Below are 15,407 nucleotides of genomic sequence, written 5' to 3'. Positions count from 1 at the left end.
CGACTTCGCCGGCGCCACGAACTGACGAACTCACGAACCGCGCCATCGCACCGATCTCGCGCCATCGCACCGATCTCGCGCCGATCGCAGCACCTCGCCATCGCACCGCGCCGATCGCGCCATCGCACCATCGCCATCGCACCTCGATCGCGCCATCGCACCATCGCCATCGCACCTCGATCGCGCCATCGCACCATCGCCATTGCACCTCGATCACGCCATCGCACCTCGTCGTCGACCTAGACCCATCGCCTCCTCGATCGCGCCATCGCTCCAACGCCGCTCGGCCCAGACGCAGACCCTCGATCGCACCATCGCACCTCGAGCTCTCTCTTCCTCGATCTCCTAGTTTTTTTTTTTTTAATTTGATTGTTGTTGTTTTTTTTTTTTTAATTTGATTGTTGTTGTTGTTTTTTTTTTTGATGAACCGATTGGTGTTGTTGTCGTTGCTACCGGAATTTGCTGTTGTTGTTGTTGTTGTGTTGTTGTCGGAATTTGCTGCCGAAAAATAGCATTTTCCTAATAGAACCAAACACATGAAAATATTTTCCACAACAATTTTCATAATTCAACCAAACACTTAAAAATATTTTCCTTTTCTGGAAAATAGCATTTCCGGAAAATATGTATTTTCCGGAAAACGTTTTACACGAAACAAACACAGCCTTAATCTTTACTGTGTGATCCATTAAGCCTTGTTGTCATGACTGCAACCGGCATGAAAAGATCTTTATTTTCAAATACAACTTGTTTTTCTAATCTCTATTTGTTTAAGTGTATTAGAAAATGCAAGTCTAAAAGTTATTTGAATTCTATCATGATGATCATTGGAAAATATCTTAGCTTGACAAAGAAGAAACTAGACTGCCTTAGAATGAAATTGTGCAGAGGAGTTCGTATGACAAGAGTGAAAGTTAAAAACTTTATTCATAAATGGCAAATGAGAGAAAACACCATTCCTAATGATCTGTCATCTAAGCACGAAGTGTGCTTCATAATGAAGTCCGCATTTAAAGTTATGGACACATATATGTGGTACCTTGACAGCGACTGCTCAAGACACATGACTGGAGACCTATCCTTTTTAAGGTTTTCGAGTCTAAGAAAGGTGGTAATGTCACTTTTGGTGACGAGAGCAAATCACAGATTAAAGGAAAGTGAACCATCTCATTATGAGTCTAGAAAGAAACTCATAAGTGGTGTTCGCACTCTAGACACTTGTCATGGGTTAGCCCCTGATGCTGATATTGTGTGCAATAGTATTCTTTTGTCAAACGAAGATCTATGGCATCAAAGGATGGGACATGCTAGTTACAAACATCTTTCAATTGTATCTAAGCATGAATTAGTTTTAGGGACGCCCAAACTCAGTAGAGTGAACAATGTGGTTTGTGGATCATGTCAGCTTGGGATACAAACGAAAACTAAACATCCAAACACTCAGACATCCACTACATTTAGACCATTGGAGCTATTACATCTGGATCTCATGGGTCCAACTAGAACTGAGTCTCTTGGTGGAAAGAGATACATCATGGTTGTGGTAGATGACTTCATTAGGTACACTTGGGTCATCCTTCTACGATCTAAGTTTGATGCTTCTAAGCAAATTAAAGCCTTGTGCACAAGATTGCAAAATGAGAAGAGCTTGAAGTTTGATCAAATTCGAAATGATCATAATAAAGAATTCGAGAACTCTTACATGGTGTAGATTAGGTATATCTCAATAATTCTTTGCTCTTATTACTCCTCAGCAGAATGGTGTAGTAGAAAGAAAGAATAGAGTTATTCAGGAGATAGCTAGAGCAATGCTACACAACAAGGATGTGGCTAGAAACTTGTGGGGAGAGACTGTCAACACTGCGCATAATACGGTTAACATGATGTATTTTAGACCCGGTACCAAAAAGACTCCCTATGAGCTGTGGAAGGGAAGGAAACCAAATGTTAAGTATTTTTTAATCTTTGGAAGTACTTGTTGCATTCTCAAGGATAGAAAAAATGTGGAAAAATTTGACTCCTGAAACGATAAAGGAATATTTTTGTTATACTCATCTACAAGCAAGGCTTATCAGATATACCACAAATGTACCAAGAAGGTAATGGAAACTATAAATGTTGTTATAGATGAATCTTTAGAGTTTGTTTCTGAGAAACTGAGTGAGGAAATCCCCAAAGAAATTCTTCCTTCTGAGCCTAAGGACATTCAATAAATTGTTGATCAAGAACTCGCATTTCCAAGTATTCCTGACACTCCAAGTGTTGTAGAAGGTTCAACAGACATACCGACTTCACCTTATTTTAAATCCCATGAAGAGAAAAGAAATTTCTCCTAAATTAAATTGAATCATCATCCTGAAGTTATTGTGGAAAACATGAATGAACTTACACTAAGGAAGCGTACAGTTGATAAATATGTTGCTAACTTTGTGTCATATTCTTATTATTTGTCGCAAGTTGAACCCACCAAGGTTGAAGAAACTCTTCAGGACAAAAGCTAGGTTGAGGCTATGCATGGTGAACTGCTTCAATTTCAAAGGAATAATGTCTAGACTTTAGTACCTAGACCGGAAGGTGAACACATCATCAGTACAAAGTGGATATTCCGCAATAAGACTGATGAGGAGAGTAATGTGTTCTGCAATAAGGCTCGTCTTGTGGCTTAAGGATAATCTCAAATGGAAGGAGTAGACTATAATGAGACATTTGCTTTAGTAACCCATATGGAGTCTATCAAAATTCTCCTAGCCCTGGCATGTCACTTGAAGTTCAAGCTTTACCAAATGGACATAAAGATTTCTTTCTTGAATGAGTTCCTTAAAAAAGATGTTTATGTGGCTTAACTAAAAGGATTCATTGATCCACACTTTCTGGATCATGTGTTGTACCTCAATAAGGCATTTTATGGTTTAAAGTAAGCCCCTAGAGCTTGGTATGATCGACTCACATAATACTTGGTGTCACATGAGTTCACAAGAGGAAAAACTGATCAAACTCTCTTAATCAAAAGGAAAGACAGCGAGTTGATAGTTGCTCAAATCTATGTAGAGGACATCATTTTGGGGTCAACTAAGGATGAACTTGCTTATAGTTTCTTAAAACTCATACAGGATGAGTTCGAGGTGAGCATGATTGGAGAGTTGACTCACTTTCTTGGTTTGCAGATCCGTCAACAAGAGTCAGGTATATTACTATCTCAATTTAAATATGCTAAAAATCTTGTGAAAAAGTTTGGTTTAGAATCTGCTAGTTCTATTAGAACCTTTATGAGCCCAAATATTAAACTCACTCTTGATTTGTTGGATAAAAGTGTTGATTCATCTCTTTATAGAAGCATGATAGGTAGTCTTATTTACCTTACTGCTAGTAGACTTAACATTAGTTACAATGTGGGAGTGTGTGCTATATCAGGCTAATCCTAAAGAGTCTCATATGATTGCTTTGAAAGAATCATAAAGTATGTCAAAACTACTGCCAACTTTGGTGTGTGGTACAGTAAGGACACAAATGATGTCTTAACTGGGTATTCTGATGCAGACTGGATTAAGAATGCTGATGATAGAAAGAGTACATCGGAGGGTTGTTTTTATGTGGGTAATTATCTTATCTCCTGGATGAGCAAAAAGAAGAATTTCATCTCATTATTCACTACAGAGGCTGAGTACATCGCTGCGGATAGCTGTTGCACCCAACTTTTATGGATGCGAAAACTCCTCCTTGAGTACGGTATTAGTCAAGAGCATTTTACCATTTACTGTGACAATACCAATGCCATCAACATCTCTAAGAATCCGGTTTAACATTCTCAAACTAAACACATAAAGATTTAACATCACTTCATTTGGGAGCTTGTCAAAGATGGTATTCTCACTCTTGAGTTCATTCATACTAATGATCAGAAAGCTGATTTGTTCACTAAACCTTTTGATAGCAAATGGTTTGAATTCTTTCGCCAAAACATTGCATGGATTGATATCTTCTTCTTCTTCTCATTCCTCATGCTAGTTTTATGCATTAATTTGTTTAACTTTTTTTATTTTTTTTTAATTTTATTTTTTATAGTTTTGTTTTATTTTGCATTTCATAAAAAAAAATTGAAAAATCATAAAAATTCAAAAATAGTGTGTTTTGTGTATATTGGTACTTGTGTACCTTAGATGGTCATCGAATCAAAATTTTCTAAATTTTGCATCTTTTGTAGCTTAAATGAACACCTCTATGCACAACTAAGCAAGTGAGCTTTATGGCTCATGTTTGTGACAAGTAAGATTAAGTAATCTCTTGTACTTAATACTCGTATCACTCTTTTTTATGGGAATGACTAGAAAATTCTAAAAAAAATGCATAAATAACCATCTCACCATTGCTGCCCAGCAATCATAAAATGACATCTGTATGCTTTGGCATAGCAAAAATGCAATGTCAAAAGCTTAACATAATTGAGTATTTCTTTTCTCTCTTTTATATGCCCATGCATGGTTTGCTTAAAAAAAAAGTATGCAAAGAAAAATAAAAGCAAAAAGAATCAAAATGCTTTATATATGATTGCAAGTGTGTCTTTTAGAAGATATTAGAGTTATAGGATGTACCTCGAAGGTGATAGTCTGCATCAAGCAGTTATGATTGTGTGTGAGTTAAAGTGATTTTCTCATATCTCAAATCGTTATAACCTGTAGACACTTATACAATCTTGTGATGTTTTTCACACACATCACACAATATTCTTTGCTACTCTTGATACATGTGTAGGTACAATGTGATTTGACCATTACAAGGAATACATGTGTTAATGTATGCTCACTAAACTGTCTTGACTTATTTTTGAAATATAAAATTGATTAGACTTGTTGTGTGTGTGTGTGTGTTTTTAGGTCTAAATGCTTGACATTTTCTTATTGAGAGATGTTTTTGAGAGCTAAAAATGTTGTTTGGATCTTTGGTTGAGTCATATGTTTGATTGCATTCATGTTTGTGTTTTTCTCTTTTTTGAAAAACAGTTTTTAAGCAATCTCGACAACTTCTCGATACATCTCGACAGCTAGGCTATCTATCAAGCCTCTTGAGCTTTTTTTCTCGATAGCTGTTATTGCAATTTCAATCTATCGAGGTTTGTGAGAATCAAGCTCGATAGCTGCTTGACAACTTCTCAATCCATCGAGGAAGTTTCTGTATGCTCGATAGATGCTTAATAGCTTCTTGATCCATCGAGGTCACTTTGCTGTGGACACTTCTTGATAGATGCTTGATAGCTTCTCGTATCGCTTCTGTGAGACACATTTTTCTTGGGGTGACTGTTAAAACACCCCTTGCTCGGGCTTTGCAAAAGGTTCGAGGTTCCTTAACATGGTGATGACATTTGTTCTCTAGCCATTATCTCACTATAACTCTGTCACAGAGCCCTGTGCATGATTTTTGCTGTCCCTTTTTAAGGGACTCTCTATTGACTTTCCCTCTCACTTCATTCTATCCCTCATAGATGTCTATAAAGATACTGCGACCTGTGATAAGCTCATTTTTCCTTCAGCTATCACGTGGATTCTTTGCCATTTTTCTGTCTCTTATCCAGAGTTTATACACTTTTCTCTTATGTGTACCATAGACGCTGCTACCGTTAGACAGAGCGAGGCCCAATTTCAACCAAAACGGCCACAGACAGAGAAAGCGACTCCTCCGGCTTCCTCTGTTCTCTCTTCATCCCTCATTCTTCATCGGTAAGTGGTGTGACCTTCGAGGCAGTCATGGCACAGTTTCAGCACATGGATGCTCGCCTTGACACACTCAGTGATGAGTTGTGTCAGGTGACACTCATGTCGGCCATATTGCTCAACGGCAGGCCCGCCTTGGTGACTTCGTAGAGTCTCCCTCTCCTTCTCTAGAGGCATCTGAGGATGAGGACGATATGGTGACTCCGACGACGATGATAATGATGAGGATAAGGATACTAGCTCTTCCGGTGATGACACGATGACTGCTTGAGTTACTTACCCTTTGTCATTCATGACAAAAAGGGGAAGTAGTTTTGGGATGAGAGTAGTCATGTTTTTAGGAGGAGAGTTAGCATAAGACATTTTTTTGTGATAGGGGGAGTGTTTATACTTTGAGGGATGTAGTGAGGTTATTATGTATTTTATTTTCTTTCTTTTACTTTTAACTCATGTACACCGGTTTTGTGACCATTTGACATACATTTTACTTATTGTTTGATATATATATATATATATAAATATATGTTGATGTATGTTATTCACCTATCCCTACATGTGTTGTTTATTTTCTTTCTTTATGCACATGCTTCTTATTATTTATATGTAATATTTTATTTCTATTTCACATTAAGATGCCGTGATGAGTTTTGTTTAAAGTGTTTTAGAAATACAGGTTGTCAAAGTATTTTTTGCCATGAACTCTCTTCTTACAAAGTTTTTCAAGAGTTTGTGTTAGGATAGATTTTATTATATTCAATAAGTGAGTATAAGTTGAGTGATTTATGACTTCTCTCATATGTTCATTTGTTTGTTATGGTTTTGTCATAGATTGCTAAAGGGAGAGATTGTTAGGACATATGTGAATCATGTTAGGAACATATATCAATATAGAATTGGCTAATCCTTTGATAAAACGCACCTTACTTATAATTGGGTAGATTTAGGATGTGTTTAATGTTTTAAAGAACAAGAGTTCAAGTCCAAATGTTATAACCAAGCAAGTCTGTCTAAGAAACAAGTGAAGAAGTGTTAAATTTTAAAGCTCAACAACTATCTCGACAGATAGCATCTATCGAGGTTTAAAAGGCAGTTTAGCCTGATGCTCGACAGCTGCTCAATAGATAACATATCTATCAAGATTTATGAAAATCATATTTTTAGTTCTGTTTTTCATCCAATCTGTGTATACATGTTTAAGCTTTCTTTTATTACAACCCTAAACATATATAAGGATTATTTTAAAGGTCGTCACAACTGATGCAAGTGAGTACAACTTGATGCAAAAGTTTTTCACAATCATATTGTGACCAGAGATAATTTGCCCTAGTTCATCTTTCTCTTCAAGAAGCTGTTGCGTTTGTACGCTGTAAGGTTTTACCAAGGAGTTTTGTGATCTTCATCATGTAGATGAACTGAATAACTTTGTAGCCAACATCTTTCTCAAGTTGGTGTATAAGCTGCATACTGGGATCTACACATCGATTGGTTAGTCACGTACTGGGAGCCGTACATTAAAAAGAAAGATAGTCACTACAAAACAAATCCAATTGGGTATTAGGATAAGGGTCCAATTGTAGATTGGTATAAGGTACTGGGATTGCTTTACTTATAACCACTTGTTGTGATAATAGTGGATTTTTGAAAGTGGTGACCTTAAAATCACCCGGTGGGATTTTTGTCATATAGATTTTCCTTATTCGTAAACAAATTACCGTGTCAACTTTATTTTCTGCTGCATATTAACTCAGTTGAAGATTTGTTTGTGGTACCATGCGTATTACATGTTAATTAACTTAATTAATTCACTTGGCTAATTAATTAGTAAATTTATCACAAGGGGTCAATACATTCTTAGCCTATTATCTCTCTCTCTCTCTCTCTCTCTCTCTCTCTCTCTATATATATATATATATATATATTAAGTTGTATAAATTTTTTTCTCTAATATAAGTCTTCTTCATTTTCCAAAAATAAACATTTATTATTATTGTTGTTGTTGTTGTTGTTGTTGTTGTTGGTATTCAAATAATTAGATAGAGAAACATTGTATTTTGTAATTCATTTTTGGAAATTATGATATTTCCATTTAAGAGTAGATACTTTATTGCATTTGTTATCTAAGAAAAATAAAATTTTCTTTTAATTTTTATTATTGTTATATTTTTCTTAAATTGATTTGTATATCTTTAGACTTTAGGCATATAAAGTGATGTTTATTTTCTCAAATAATACAAATTCTTAACATTTCACTGCATAAACAAGGAGGTCCGTACAATTCCAATTCAAGAGGATTTTTTTTTTTTTGGAAATCCAAATTCCAAGCTTAATTTTTTTCATCAAATTCCAAGCTCAATCGGAACTACAAAACAAGGAGGCAATATAAACCAAACATACAGTAAATCTACAAACCAATATATGAGCAAGTGTCATATAACCCTAGGGGAAAGGTGTTAACTTTACCTTAAGATGGCATTTCGTTCTACACCACCGGTCTACAGTGGCCCTAGAAAGCAAATCAAAAAATCAAATTAGTTAATATCACATTTATTACCCTTAACCACACACTTAATTAACACGATGTTGGCACTTTCTTTTAGCTGGAATCTCCACCATTTAGGAAGGGCGCCTAGACTAATGAAACAGGCATATGCATGTCACATTTGCCGAAGGTAGTAAAGTGAGGTTATGATGGTTTCTGCCAATCCAGCACGAGCAAATGAAGGATATAAATGCCCCCTTACCAATACACCTTTGGAGGTATGCATCCCGGAAAAAATTGGCTTTTGTTCTTTTTAAAAAAAAAATCCAGCATTTTGCTATATTTTTCAAACTAATTAGGGAAATACTTCTTTTTTGAAACTCGATTTATGATACATTGAATTATTAAAAAAAAAAATCTAGAGCCCTATAGCGGCGTTTTTAAGGACCTATAGTGACGTTTTAAGAACCTATAGTAGCGTTTTGTAACTCGACCTACATGAAATCGAGTTATAGGAAATTTTTTTTAAAATATTTTTTACCTATAACTCAATTTCATATAGGTCGAGTTATAAAACGTCACTATAGGTCTTGAAAACATCACTAAAGGCTCCTTAAAAACGCTGCTATAGGGTCTAACTCGATTTATCATAAATCAAGTTTTAAAAGAGGGGCATTTTCTTAATTAGTTTGGGAAAGGAAGCAAAGAGTTGTTATTTTTGCCCGAAAAGGGCATTTGGCAATTTTTTCCTATGCATCCTGAACAAACACTTTACTCACTCATTTTTAACTTTTACTAACTTAATCTTTGGAGTGCTCATCAATCATCACCACTCCAACGATGGTGTTGTGCTCTTAATGTGTATGGATCCTAAATTTCCGACCTCTCATGAGAGCTTCCCTCCATCATTCATCAACTTACAAATAACCCTACACCAAGATTATCCCAACTACGTACACAGTATACGAGCCTTGAATTTGTAAGAAATTACTTGTTAAGACAAATTGAGTCATGATCAGAGGTTAAACCCATTGTTCCGGCCATAATGTAACGGAATTGACATTTTTTTGTGCAATCAAATTGTCATTCATGCTCACAATAATTATTATTTTGAGCATGAGCAACAATTGCCAAGTGATATAGGGTCCAAGAGCTAAGGCCAAAGGGTAGCACACGGGATTCTCACTCCAATTGACCCTGTGATGGTACGTTCTAAAGTTGAATGCATGGGCAAATGACTAAATGAGCAACCATTCCTAAACCCATGGGCCATGTTTGACCTTTATCATCTTTTGTCTTCTTTGATAATTTACTGGATCTAAATGTTTCTTCCTATAAAAGCCATACCCTACCCCACCTGAGAAAAACTCAGGTCACCGGTGGCAACACGCTGGTAGCAAAACTTTGACCGTGAACCAATGCCCATGTGACTTTTGTAATGTACGAAACTTCAACGATGATAGCGGTATTACGTGGGGTCCGAGCATTGCGGCTTAAAGAGCTCTCTCTCTCTCTCTCTCTCTCTCTCTCTCTGTGACATGTTATCTCAAACGTTGAAGTTGAATTCTTCCATATTTGGTTAAAAATACAAAAACTAATGAATATAATATAAGTAATAATATTTCTTTAAATGCAATTGGATTGGGCTGTTGACCTTTTGTGTCTGTGTTGGATTGTAAAGCTGTGAGTTTGAACATTTTTGCCTTTTCTTTCTAAACGGAGTCAAATACTTCGTGCTGTCTATATAAGAAGAGGAGCAAATTGAGACCCAGAGAATCAAGTTTGAAGAAAAAACATAAGAGGATAAAGAGCTATACATGGAGGCTGCTAAGGAGAGATCTAGTCATGGAGGTGAAGTTAGCGAGGAGAAAAGAAATGAATCTAGTGCTCATGAAGAAGGATGTAAAGAAGAGAATACTGTAATCAAGGTGAAGCCTTCTTCTTCTTCTTCTTCTTTTCATGTTTCTTGGAATATCTAATTATCGATTTGATTTTAGATATTTTTGGCTCAAACACTCTTATGAGAATCTATTTGAAGTTTTCTATCTGTGTGTGTGTTTTCTTTTTCTCTCTAATTTTTTCAATCCAATATTAGTAAGATTTTTCAAAGTTGAAAGCCATCACTTTTGGTCTGCAAAGAGAAAATTATTCTCTTATATAATCGTTCATGAACCTCTTATACATAGTATGATCTCCCAAACCAGTTTAAATTTGTGTTTAAACCTTAATCTATAAGAAGAAACTTTTGAGTTCTTTTATGGTATCAAGATTTTTCTAAAGAATCAGCAACTACAACTTTATGGGTGAAATAATAATCTGTTAATTCATATATCTAGTCTTTTATATTTTATGTTGATCAAGAGCTTTTTGATCTCTTATATTTGTGAAAATTAACAGTTTAAAGGTCATGATTGTTTCTTTCATGAAATCTTGTCATGCATACTGAAACCTGTGATAACTTTTTGTTAAAATAAAAAATCGATTAATATTTTTAATGGGCTCCTTTTAATGTAATTCAAATTGGAAATAGAAGACCATGAATGTCATGAAAATCAAAAGGGTTTTTAAGCTGAAGCAAGCAGGAATAATACAGAAGTTTTCTATAAAATAAAAGCAGAAATCAACTTATTACTCTTTAGCTTATTATTACAATTTTTTGTGTTTCTTACCAAAAAAAAAAGAGTGAAATAATTTCAAATAACAATTTCCTTGAATCATCAATGCATGGTCGGTCCTATATCTCTAATCAAGAGACACAAACCATCAATCAACTTCTATTGATGGTTTTCGTGGGACTGAAAAGAAAATGATGGTTGGAAGAAAGGTCATACCAAATTACCAATATTAGTGAGAACTCAAAGATATTAATTGTACCGCCACAATTATATCATGCCAATTAGTCACCCTAATTGACTTACCGTCTGTTTAACGGTTTACGCTTAGTCTGACTTTTGATTAATAAGAATTTGACCATGACCATGTGCGACACATGATTACTTTTCGACCATAATCTTCTCCACATGATCACAAATTTGTACTGGTTTTTCCTCAATTATTATCCTGCCATAGATACGCTGATCATCATATGTTAAATCTTATCAGTAGTTGGACTGCTTATCATTTACATATCTCTGTGTAGTATGCCAATAATTTCAATTATATGAATTCTAATTCACCTACATGCATAATTGCTTCGTATGGGCTTGTTCTAACTATGATAATTCAGCAGGTGCCACCCATGGGAGGATCCTTGAAGGAACCTGACTCAACGTCTTCTACAAGCCGAAAGGAACAGGTTAATTAAAATTCATCATCTTATACACACACGCACATACATTGATCAGTATATGAATGTGTACACATATGCTTAAAAATTATAAACACATGTTATAATTTGTGTTTGGCATTGCATGCTAACTCAAAGTTACAATGCAAGTGATATAGTTAAATCTTCCATATGTAACATATAAAATGATTCAATTGGGTTTACTTCAATTTGAGAATCAGTTTGGCTTTGGTGTTTAAATATGTTTCACATAGCTAGGATCCTCACAAAAAATAGACTTCCATTTCAAATCTTATGTCATGCAAGTGAAGCCTAATCAAATCCTATATAGCATTCCACTATCTTTAAAGTTTAATAACAAATTTTATATTTTTTTCTCTCTATGAGAAGGTGGGGTGTAAGGAGGATATATAACATCTTTCTCACATGGAGTGGGTTTCACACTTGTGAAGCCTATCCCTGTGTGAAAGGGATGTAATATATACAGGTTACAAAATATAAAAATTCCTCCATGATAATATGATCAATTATAAATGATTAGTTCTAATTATATATGTGGATGTATGTAGGATGATCAGCTTCAATCTGCTAGAGCAGAAATGGGTGAGATGAGGGAAGAAAATCAAAGGCTAAAGAAGTTTTTAGATCGAATGATGAAGGATTACCAGACCCTTGAAATGAAATTCCGTGACATTGTTCAACAAGAAGGGAGAAAATCCATGGATACAGCTAACAAGCATCAAGAAATTGAAGAACCCGAGTTTGTTTCCCTTAGACTTGGAAGAACTTTAAGTGATACAAAAAAGGAAGAAAAGGTTAATGTGGTATCTACCCAATGGAAAGAAGATGAGGAAACTAAGGAAGGCCTAAGTCTTGGACTGGACTACAAATTGGAATTGTCTAAATCAATAGAAAATCAAAGTCCTGTTAATAGTTCTGAAGAAGTAAAGGAAGAAGCTAGAGAGACTTGGGCACCTAGTAAAGCTCTCAAGAGAAGTGGAGATGATGAAGCTCCACAACAAAATCCTGTGAAGAAAGCTAGGGTTTGTGTGAGGGCCAGATGTGATACCCCAACTGTAAGTATCTAATCATGCACCTCATGGACATCTTTGGAAAAGGATCCCCTCCAATTGATCTTGAACTTCTTTCTAATTTTTATTTAGATGTAAAAGATGTGACATTTAAAACATTAAATCTTTCAATTCTCTCCTATTTTTAGTCAGAAGTAAGACATATGAAATTTATTTGATTTAAAATTAAAAAAAAAAAAAAACCACTTCTAAATTAAAATTGGAGAGAATTGAAGGATTCAATGGGAGGGAATTTTATCCCAATATTTTATACATTAAGTTTTGTGTCTTTAGCAATAATGCTTTAATCTAAGTTGTATTGATACATTAATGTAAAAAATATGTCATTGCCAAGATAAAAAGTCCCAAATTATACGGTGGATTCTAATTAACTCAACTGAAAAAATATCTTATCGAAGAAGAGATATAGAATTCAAACCTGGCTACATCATAAACCAATTGATATTTTGACTTAATGATAAAGAATAATTATCATAGAACAAATGTTATTAGTTGAAATTATATCATATGTATAATAATAATAAATAAATAAATAACCGACTTATATGAAGTCTGGGAGAGGTGACTGGTATTAAAAGCTATATCTATATTACTCATTGAGACCGAATAACATTTTTATTTTATTTTATATATAGATGAATGATGGATGCCAATGGAGGAAATATGGACAGAAGATTGCAAAAGGAAACCCATGCCCTCGAGCATATTATCGATGCACAGTTGCACCATCATGCCCAGTAAGAAGACAGGTACGTCATAATTTGTCATCACCATTTAAATTAGTACATACATTATTATTAATTCATTCCAACTAAAATTGAAGAACTTTTAGTATTAAATTAAATGATTAAATTCACAATTTCTTAAAAATTTAAGTTAAGAAATAGTACATTTAATCTAACAACTATAAACAATTTTATTTCATCTTATTAATAGACTTCAAAAGCCATTACATTGATAATTATTTTTAAAAATTTAGCACTCCCTTTAACAATTAGCTTGTTTGCAATTTCAGGTGCAAAGATGTGCCCAAGATATGACCATCTTGATTACCACCTACGAAGGAACACACAACCATCCACTTCCTATGTCAGCCACTGCTATGGCTTCCACCACTTCAGCCGCGGCTTCAATGCTTTTGTCCGGCTCATCATCAAGCTCCCAATTACCTGGCCATAACTCATTAGCCACCAGTGGCTTAAACTATTATCTATCAGATGATATAAAATCAAAGCAATTCTACTTACCCAATAATTCTCCTTTCTCATCATCTGTACCTTCATGCCCAACAATCACTCTTGATCTCACTTCTGCTCCATCCTCTTCTTCTTCAACTCATTTTAATAGGCTTTCGTCAAACTACCCTCCAAGATATTCTTCCACAAGTCTCAACTTTAGTTCTTCTGAGTCCAATGCAGTGTCTTGGGCCAATGGGTTCCTTAGCTATGGCAGTACTCAACCCTCCTACAATAGGAACCAAATTGGAAACTTGCCTATTGGAAGTCAAATAGAAAACAGTATATATCAGTCGTACATGCAAAAGACCAACCCAACTCCTCCTCAACACTCTCAACAAGAGAATAGTGCCATTGCTGCTGCAACCAAAGCAATCACAGCTGACCCAAGTTTCCAATCTGCTTTAGTAGCTGCACTCTCTTCAATCATGGGCACTGGAGGTACTGCTGCAAGTGGTGGTGCACTAGGAAATCATGGTGGAGGAGATAATAATTTTGGCCAGAAATCAAGATGGGGTAGTGAGCTATTCCAAGCGCCTTCTACCACCTTCCCGGCATCTCCACCTAAAGGGAACGGATGTGCATCAAACTTCTTAAACGAAACGCAATCAATGACAAATTCACAGCCCGGAAGTTTGATGTTTCTACCACCTTCATTGCCGTTATCTACTTCCAAGAGTGCATCTGCATCTCCTAGTGACAATAGAGACCATACAAATTAATGGGTTTTGAATTATACTCAATTAGAATGTTGTTTATTTTGTCTTAGTTGGCCTGTAATGATGTATGATAAAGAAATTTGTTCATGAAGATGGTGACAGCGAGCAAGGGAATTTAAATAAATTTTTTCCTTGTTTTCCTAACAAATATTTATGTTTTGGGGACTGAAGGGAATTAACCCGAAATTTCCAAACTTGTGGGAAACAAAATAGAGAAAAAAACACACGTAAAAAAAAAGAAGGAATCACACGCATAAGACAATATTTATGTGGTTCGATAATTTGTCTATATCCATGAAGTTGCAAAGATTTCACTATTATCAAGGAAAAATACAAAGTGCGGCAATACAGTTTTTCTCACTCTAAAAAACGACAACCCAAAAAAAAAACCCTAATCACCAAACCTACATTTTCTACATCCTGCGCACAGGATTCATAATGGGCTACAAAACGGGTCAAAAAGCCCAAGTCTCCCCTCCATGGACTAAGCCTAAAAAATCTCCCATTAAAAAATCACACAACATTATTTAGGTCGGGTCGGACCATTAACCAGATCAAACACAACTAAGCTCCACAAAGCCCAACAAATCTCCCACTTGGAAACTAATTTAATCACCAACATCAACCGCAATTCTCCAAAAACAATCTCTCATCCCTGCAACTCATCCTCCTGTCCTTAATCTAGAAGACCAACTGAAGCTGCACATAGTTCAGTTTCTCAATAGTGACACCCTTAGTTAACATGTCTGCCGAGTTCTTAGATCCATAAATCTTCTCAAGTATTACTAGCTTATCTTCAACAAGGTAAGGATAAAGTGGTATTTTGTCTCTATGTGCTTCGACTTTGAATGAAAAGTCAAATTTTTAACAAGAAAAATTGCATTCTGACTGT

The 15,407-nt window shown here is 35.3% G+C and overlaps 1 protein-coding gene across 2 annotated transcripts; it reads left to right on the top strand.

Moving 5' to 3' along the window:
• Positions 1-9,889: 9,889 nt before the first annotated feature.
• On the top strand, positions 9,890-14,695 carry LOC111987575 (WRKY transcription factor 72A). Of its 2 annotated transcripts, none has more exons than XM_024019298.2 (5): positions 9,890-10,112; positions 11,414-11,479; positions 12,040-12,546; positions 13,197-13,310; positions 13,577-14,695. In XM_024019298.2, the coding sequence occupies exons 1-5, from the start codon at positions 10,002-10,004 to the stop codon at positions 14,516-14,518; spliced, it is 1,740 nt and encodes a 579-aa protein (XP_023875066.1). In that variant the 5' UTR covers positions 9,890-10,001; the 3' UTR covers positions 14,519-14,695. The 2 variants fall into 2 exon arrangements, with proteins under 2 accessions (XP_023875066.1, XP_065616213.1); XM_065760141.1 differs by having other exon boundaries at positions 11,411-11,479.
• The last annotated feature ends 712 nt before the right edge of the window (positions 14,696-15,407 follow it).

This window comes from Quercus suber, unplaced genomic scaffold (assembly GCF_002906115.3).
Source record: "Quercus suber isolate HL8 unplaced genomic scaffold, Cork oak 2.0 scaffold_354, whole genome shotgun sequence".
NCBI lineage: Eukaryota > Viridiplantae > Streptophyta > Magnoliopsida > Fagales > Fagaceae > Quercus > Quercus suber.
The sequence above is the reverse complement of the archived record's forward strand: the minus strand, read 5'-3'. Positions and strand labels throughout refer to the sequence as shown.

Coding starts and splice junctions, on each gene's coding strand:
- LOC111987575 (XM_065760141.1), top strand. CDS start 10,002: ATGGAGGCTGCTAAGGAGAGATCTAGTCATGGAGGTGAAGTTAGCGAG. Junction 10,113..11,410: donor AAGAGAATACTGTAATCAAG/GTGAAGCCTTCT, acceptor ATGATAATTCAG/CAGGTGCCACCCATGGGAGG. Junction 13,311..13,576: donor CATGCCCAGTAAGAAGACAG/GTACGTCATAAT, acceptor TTGCAATTTCAG/GTGCAAAGATGTGCCCAAGA.